The 7971-nt window shown below is 40.9% G+C and overlaps 1 protein-coding gene across 1 annotated transcript; it reads left to right on the top strand.

Moving 5' to 3' along the window:
* The first annotated feature begins 3503 nt into the window (after nucleotides 1-3503).
* On the top strand, nucleotides 3504-6278 carry LOC118902196 (ski-like protein). Its single transcript, XM_036866284.1, is given in 3 exon segments — nucleotides 3504-4696; nucleotides 4698-5998; nucleotides 6001-6278. Coding segments are annotated over 3 exon segments (2046 nt in total). The 5' UTR covers nucleotides 3504-4205; the 3' UTR covers nucleotides 6255-6278.
* The last annotated feature ends 1693 nt before the right edge of the window (nucleotides 6279-7971 follow it).

The following is a 7971-nucleotide window of genomic DNA, read 5'->3' as shown; positions in this document are numbered from 1 at the left end:
AAAAGGTCTGACCCTCAGTCACTTACTATTCCTGCTCCTTCTCTCCTTCATCTCCTACAGATGTTACGCCCAATAGATTTATTGCATTTTATCTCTGTCTTGGTGTCTGCTTCCTGGAGGACTCTAACTGACACAGCCATCCAGAGGGGGAGAACTCCTGGCTCTCAAAAAGTGTTTTATACAGAATGAAGGAGAAAAGCTGGAGTCAGGGTGGATGAGGGTGTGTGTGCAGATGGGCTATCAGTGCCACTTCCCATTTTGCCTCCAAAACAGTACCTGGAGATCAGTATATGCAAACTTGAGAGTTGAAATTAGCCAAAATTAAATTCTTCTAACCCACTGAACAAGGTCATCAGTGATATAAAAAGTGATTATGTAGTTTAGTAAATTAGAGGTCATGATTGGATGATGGTCTGGGGAATAGAGCACAATAAAAGCTGTGGAAAACTTCACATTCTTATGCCTTGGATTTTAGTTCTATTTTACTAGGCCCAGGCAATAAGGTTAAGGAAATGAGTCTCACAACCAATTGCCAAATGAGTTTCACTGTTCTGCTTTATTGCCCAAAATATACCTCAAGCCTCTGAGGGAAAGAAGAAAAGTCAGATAAAAGGTAAAATAATACCAGTGGCAACGTAAGAATACTCTTGCACACTTTATGGATGTCAGGGCTGGGTAGCCCCTGGTGCAGGAAACCATTGCCTCTGGCAGATAGCACAGAGCCCTATTGAGGAAGCCATGCAACACAGAGCCATCTCTGTGTCCTATTTGCTGTCCCATTTGCTCCAGGAGCTGTGAGTGGGGAAGATATCCCAATACCACTGTAAGAATTAATTAGATAAAATGAGCATTGGGAAATTAATCATTGGCCTAGATTCTGGCTCCCTGGATACAGTCATCGTCAGGATAACCTGAACTTGGTGGTCAATCATTCCACAAGGGATATACAAGATATGAATGTTCTTATACTCATTTTGTGAAGGGAAAAAGTCACACTCTCACAAACATTTTTTGTTATCTGCATAAAGGAACTTTGATTTATTACTTGGTACATATTTTGCAAAAATTAAGAAGACATATATTAAAATCTACCATATGGTATCCAGTCATAATAGAACTCTGGCAGTCAAAATAGAAGCCCAAATGAATGAATAAATGAAGTGGCAAAAACTAGATTTGATTTTATATCTGACTCCCAAACCCATTTTCTTTTCACTTGACCATGATGTACTTATAAGCAGTCATTTCCTAATCCCATGCAAATTATTCTGTGAGAGGAATAAATGCTAGTAAGTAAAATAGAAAACTGCCATTTTGGTGCAAAGCTAAATCACAGATTCTCCATAAATGTTAAATAACAATGGTAGGGGACTTCCCTGGTGGTCCAGTAGTTAAGACTCTGTGCTCCCAATGCAGGGGGCACGGGTTTGATCCCTGGTCGGGGAACTACGATCCTGTATGCCGCCTGGCGCGGCCAAAAAAATAATAAAATAAAATAACAATGGTAGAAATCCATCGGTGGCAGTGTGCTTAGAATTTATAGTATCACACAGAATCCCAGGGGGGAGAAAAGACCATTAAAGTCCTCAAATCTAGGGGTTTTCAAATATGTTCAGGTAGTAGAGTTCCTGGAACTCACAGTGTTCTTTGCAAAACTTCACAGATTACTGACAGCTAGTATTATATAAACTGGAAATGATTTCACTAGCAGATGCCATGATGTAATGGGAAGGAGCAGGCTTTGAAGTCTCACAGATCGGATTTTTCCATTCACTAGCTTGTGACCTTGAGTAGGTTAGTTAACCTTTCTGTGCCTCTGATCCCTCATCTGAAAAATGGGGACGTCTCCATTTCAGGATTGTTAAGGATTACTTTTGACTTTTGACAGATGTAATGCTAATACCTTGACAAATGGTAGCTACAGGTCCATAATTCCGTATGTAAAATGCTTGGAGCCAGATTTTTTCAGAATTAAGAATTTTTTTTGGATTAAAAAAATGTAATATGGGACATATGTCTTATAAGTAACACCCCAGCTGAGTCTGAGGCAGTACCCTATAATCCAACACTTTTATATTTCTGCAGCATTTGCACCAAGTTTATTAAAAATATAAACTTTTTCTCAAACCATCTTGAATTTAATTGGGGTTTTGGACTTGTGGATAAGGGATTGTAAACAGGTATTAGTATTATTTGAAGATAATATGAGTGCTATATGTATGCAGGTCTCCATAGCTTAAAAAAATATGTATTTTTATGAGGGATGCTGTTGGTATCAACCCAAATCCTTTTTGCCAGTTGATGTACGCATCCTCCAGCTGCTGCCAGTGGTGGCTGATAACAACTCACAGTTGTCCCCTTCCTGGAACTCGCCCTCAACCAAACAGGAGCCACCTCTCTCGGCGGTGACGGAAGTGGGGAGAAGAACTGTCAATGACTGTCTGACATAATCCCTTGCCTCAAAAGACTAATTTGGGGACACAGTTCTTGTTTTAGAGTTTCCCTGTGGGATTAGACCAATGCCGGTCTTCGAAACCACATTCTTCTTTAGTTTTTCTCCCCTCTCCTATGCTGCTTCTATCTCTCCTCTTTTCCTAAGAGCAAATCCCTCAGGCTCTGCTTCTAGGGAACCTAACCTAAGACATTTGGTGCCAAGAGTAGTCCTAGAAAGCAGATTCTAGGAATGGGAGTCTGAAGTTGGATCACGCAAGGACTGGACGGCAATGTGGTAGATGGAGTACGAGATTCCCTGGCATACTGTAAATATAATTGCAAAGACTTTCACCTATAGCGAATTGGGGTGGAATACGGGAGGAAGGAAGGGGATGCTCAGTCTAACTGGCGCAATGTCTAAGACGTGAAAGATATATGGGAGCCGTCGGGACCCCGGAGACCGGGACGCCCGTCACCGCCCCCTCCGCCCCCGTCTCCCGTCTGCGCCGCGCGGGGATGCCCCGGGCTCCACCCGGCTGGTCGGCGCCCAGCGGCTGCGGGATCCCGGCTCGGCGCCCCACGCGCCCCTCTCTCTTCTGACCCCGGGGGGGCGAGGGAGGTGCAGCCTTAGGCGTGGTGAGGGAGGTGCAGCCTTAGGGGTGGTGAGGGAGGTGCAGCCTTAGGGGTGGTGAGGTAAACCCGAGAACTTCCTGGGGAGAGGGTGCACGGGGGACTTCCACAGTCTTCCCCGCGGCCCCCTCAGTGGGGCGGTGTTGGGAGTGCACTGGAATGTTCCGAGACCGCGGAGGCGGGGGGTGTTAGGGGACTCCTTTTCCTCCACTTCCCACTACCCCCTTGCACGCCCCGAGGCGTCCCAGGTCCCTTGCTGGCCAACCGCCCCCCCACCCCCCCCCCGCCACGCCGCCTCCTCGGGTTTGAGGTGGGTGGGTGGCTTTGCGAGAGCCGAGGATTTCAGGGTTTGGGGGCTCCCCCATTCTAGGTCTTGCCTCCTGCCCTCTTCCTTGGTCTGCGTTGGCTGAGGTGTTCCCGTAGTGGGCGAAATCGGTACGTTGGCTAGTGGCCTTGGTCCTTAACCCTTTGGGTTTGTTTTAAGATTAATTAAAAGAAGAATGAACAATAATCCTTGAAGATAACTGGGCAATTTTTCTTTAGGTTTCATTTTTAATTGTACAAGTTCAAGTGGAGTCAGAAGCTCTTCTTACTGGTGTGAGGACTTATACAAGCCTTCATTTTGTCCACACAGACCAACAGATCATCATTTTCAGAGAAGATACTTTTTTCCCTCCTTTTTTGGTGTCCTTGGTACCAAATACTAAATTCGGGTGCATAATTCTGACACAAGTAATTGCATAAACTTTTCACATGTTGTGCTTAAAACCAAACCAAACTGTTGCGTTGAACTTGGACATGTTGAATTGAGAGAACTGGTAACTTTATTTTAATACATATATATGAAGAATTTCAGAAAATAAAGGCTTCCTCGGAGGTGTGCCTCTTAAAATTATTTTGTTATTAGACATAAAATAAGAAATTTTATAGCACTTGCAGTGAAATTATACTAGAGTACAAGCAGAACCAAAACAAAGTTGCAAAATTTTTGACTAATTTAGGGAGATGTCTCTTTGGAAATTTAAATTTTCTGTGAGAGTTAAGTTACCATAAGTATTGGTATACATTGCTTCTCTCTCTTCAAATAAGTAACTAAATAACAACGCAAATCTCAGACTTATTTAACACAATAGTTTTTAGCAATGGAAAACCTACAGACAAATTTTTCCTTGGTTCAGGGCTCAAATAAAAAACTGAATGGGATGGGAGATGATGGCAGCCCTCCGGTGAAAAAAATGATGATAGACATTCACGCAAATGGAAAAATGATGATAAACAAGATGCCAACAGTAAAGAAGGAACACTTGGATGACTATGAAGCACCAATGGAAACTGATGAAGAGCATGTCAAGAGAACCTGTGCCTCTGTGCCTGAACCTTTACATTTAAATCCTAGTTTGAAACACACTTTGGCACAATTCCATTTAAGTAGCCAGAGCTCTCTGGGTGGACCAGCAGCATTTTCCACTCGGTATTCCCAAGAAAGCATGTCACCTACTGTATTTCTGCCTCTTCCATCTCCTCAGGTTCTTCCTGGTCCACTGCTCATCCCTTCTGATAGCTCCACAGAACTCACCCAGACTGTGTTGGAAGGGGAGTCTATTTCTTGTTTTCAGGTTGGAGAAGAAAAGAGACTGTTTGCCCCAAGTCCTAAATTCTGTTCTCCGAGAATTTTCACTCCAACAAATAAATACAGTATGTGATGAATTGTACATCTATTGTTCAAGGTGTACATCAGACCATCTTCATATCTTAAAGGTCCTGGGAATACTTCCATTCAATGCCCCATCCTGTGGGCTGATCACATTAACTGATGCACAAAGACTGTGTAATGCTTTATTGTGGCCACATACTTTTCCTCAAAATGGTAGTATACTTCCTGCTAAAAACTCATTGGCTCAGTTGAAGGTAACTGGCAGTGCCTTTGAAGTGGAACATGAATGCTTAGGCAAATGTCAGGATTTATTTGCGCCCCAGTTTTATGTTCAGCCAGATGCTCTGTGTATTCAGCGTCTGGAGCGCTGTGGAATGTTTGCACCCCAGACATTTGTGATGCATTCTCACAGATCACCTGACAAAAGGACTTGCCACTGGGGCTTTGAATCAGCCAAATGGCATTGCTATCTTCACGTGAACCAAAAATACTTAGGGACACCTGAAGAAAAGAAACTGAAGATAATTTTAGAAGAAATGAAGGAGAAATTTAGCATGAGAAATGGGAAGAGCACTCAATCCAAGATAGATACACCACCAGGAGTGGAATTACAGTCACGGTATCCAGTTATAAAGCAAGAAAGTGACCATGTTTCTCAGACACATTCATTTCTACACCCCAGCTACTACTTATACATGTGTGATAAAGTGGTTGCCCCAAATGTGTGGCTTACTTCGGCTGTATCCTAGCCTAAAGAGGTCACAAAGACAGAGGCAAGTAGATCTATACTAAGACATTCGGAGAAGCCTCACAGCAGTGGGAAACATCAAAAAACAGTGTCTTATCCAGATGTCTCACTAGAGGAACAGGAGAAAATGGATCTAAAAACAAGTAGAGAATTATATAGCCACTTAGATCCATCAGTCTCAAATAATTCTACAAGCAAAAAGAAACCTGAGTCTACCACTTGCAACTTAGCCAGAGACACAAGTAAGGTGGGAATTGACCGTGATGCTGCAGCTTCATCTCCACTTATTGTCAAAGATGTCATTTGTGAGGATGATAATGGAAAAATCATGGAAGAAGTAATGAGAACTTATGTAAAACAACAGGAAAAACTGAACTCAATTTTGCAGAAGAAGCAACAACTTCAGATGGAAGTTGAAATGTTGAGTAGCTCAAAAGCTGTGAAGGAACTCCCTGAAGAATAGCAGAATTTACAGAAAGAGCTTGAATCTTTGCAGAATGAACATGCTCAAAGAGTGGAAGAATTTTATGTTGAACAGATTTAGACATAAAATTAGAGCAGGCAATGAAACAAAAATGTACCTGTGACTCAAATTTAGAAAAAGATAAAGAAGCTGAATATGCAGCACAGCTGGCAGAACTGAGACAGAGATTGGACTATGCTAAGGCTGATAGGCAAGAACTCCAAGATGAACTCAGACAGGAACGGGAGGCAAGACAGAAGTTAGAGATGATGATAAAAGAGCTAAAGCTGCAAATTTTGAAATCATCAAAAAATGCTAAAGAATAGAAACCTTTAAAGAGATTCATCTGTGTGTTCCCAACAGGGTTTATTTTTGTTTGTTTGTTTGCTTTGGTAATTGAATTCTGAACAATTTATCTGCACGAAAATAACTAGGCATTGTATCCATTTGTAGAGCAGAGAAAGTGAAGAGATTATATATTAGTATATAAATTTTTACATTTTCCAAATGAATGAAAATGTGTGTTTCTTTGTACTTTTTTTCCAACCAGCTCAGTAACAGTACTTTATGGTTTCAACTATTAGATAATCTGCCTATATTTCCAATGCAATTTAGCAGTTGCATACTTTTTAAAAGCTGCATTGTGTGATGGACAATAGTTTTGATCAATTTTGTTATCCATATTTCAGATTCAACTTTAGATACAATGGTGGCTTCATATTTCATATATAGAGCTACTCAAGGAGTTGAATCTCCATTTTTTTTTCATGAACACAATCTCCTTTCTAAGTTAATATAGTATACTCATTATTATAATCAAAATTTGCTTTAATTTTGTTCATAATGTGGAATGAATTTCCACCAGTTCTCTTCTATTTAATGTCTCCTAAGAGACATTTTGTCAACAGAGGAATTTCATTGATGAGGTTATAGCACACCCCATGGGGAAGGATAACATGCTTTCTTATACACAGCTGCTAAACACAAGAAGCAGTTATAATTAATTTTGTTTAAATGTGGTTATATTTAGAAAAAAATTTTTATGTAGCAACTTTAGAAGAGGGAATAAAATGTAATAATTTTTGAACTTTTATGTTGTTAATAGTGGTGTGAAAATATTAATGTACTTGAGAAAAACTGATACCATTGATGTACATCAGTTTCTATACAACCCATAATCCTGCTGTACAGTTTCTGTATGTAGTTGTGGGTCTTACTGATATTTATATAATGGATTTGTTTTCCTTAATGGATTTGTTTTCCTTTAAATTGTAAAACATTAAACACTTTGAAGGTTAAAAAAAGAAAAATATTTGGGAAACAGCAACTATAAGGATTGTGGAAGTGGGTGACTGATGCTGAGTCTGATGAAAGACTGATAAAAGAATATGACCTAAGATCTATTAATCAACAATTTAAAACAAAGGACCTCACTGTTAGTATTTAAAGAGACCCTCATCTCTTGCAGCCAGTATTCAGAGATAATTATCAAACAGAATTTTAAGAATGGGAGAATTTTAGAAAAGGCTGAATTCTCAGTGTAGGAAAGTTTCCTCATAAGAGTTGGGTCCTGATGGGGAAGAAGTAGGACCTTGAGATTTGGGGTGAAGATATCTAGGTAGATTCATTTGAAACACTTGAATCCCAAGACTCCTCCGAATCCTCTGAGCCTATAGAAGTGCCCCTCTGGCCTAGGTGGGAAGATAAAGGCCCATCCCTCCCCACTTTGTTGGTACCTTATAAGACAATGTAAGTCCTCTTCAGGATCTGCTCTGATTTCTCCTCGTGGCCACCAGACTCATAACTAGGATCAAATGGCCCAAGTAGGCAATATTATATCCCCAAATAGCTATAGCACCTGACTTACATGTAATGGCAAGTACCAGGAAAGGATGCCTGAGGGCTGGATAAATGGGGGTGGGAATTTAAAGCTGGATAAGGGAGAGTTCATCAATATCAGGGCTCTCTGCTGTGACACAGGATTTAACACTCAGCAAGGACCCCTAAGAGATGGTTCTATACACTGCTGGAATGGCTCTTTAA

The sequence above is a fragment of the Balaenoptera musculus genome, chromosome 1 (assembly GCF_009873245.2).
Source record: "Balaenoptera musculus isolate JJ_BM4_2016_0621 chromosome 1, mBalMus1.pri.v3, whole genome shotgun sequence".
In the NCBI taxonomy this organism is placed as follows: Eukaryota; Metazoa; Chordata; class Mammalia; order Artiodactyla; family Balaenopteridae; genus Balaenoptera; species Balaenoptera musculus.
This window is presented reverse-complemented; position numbering and strand designations above follow the sequence as displayed.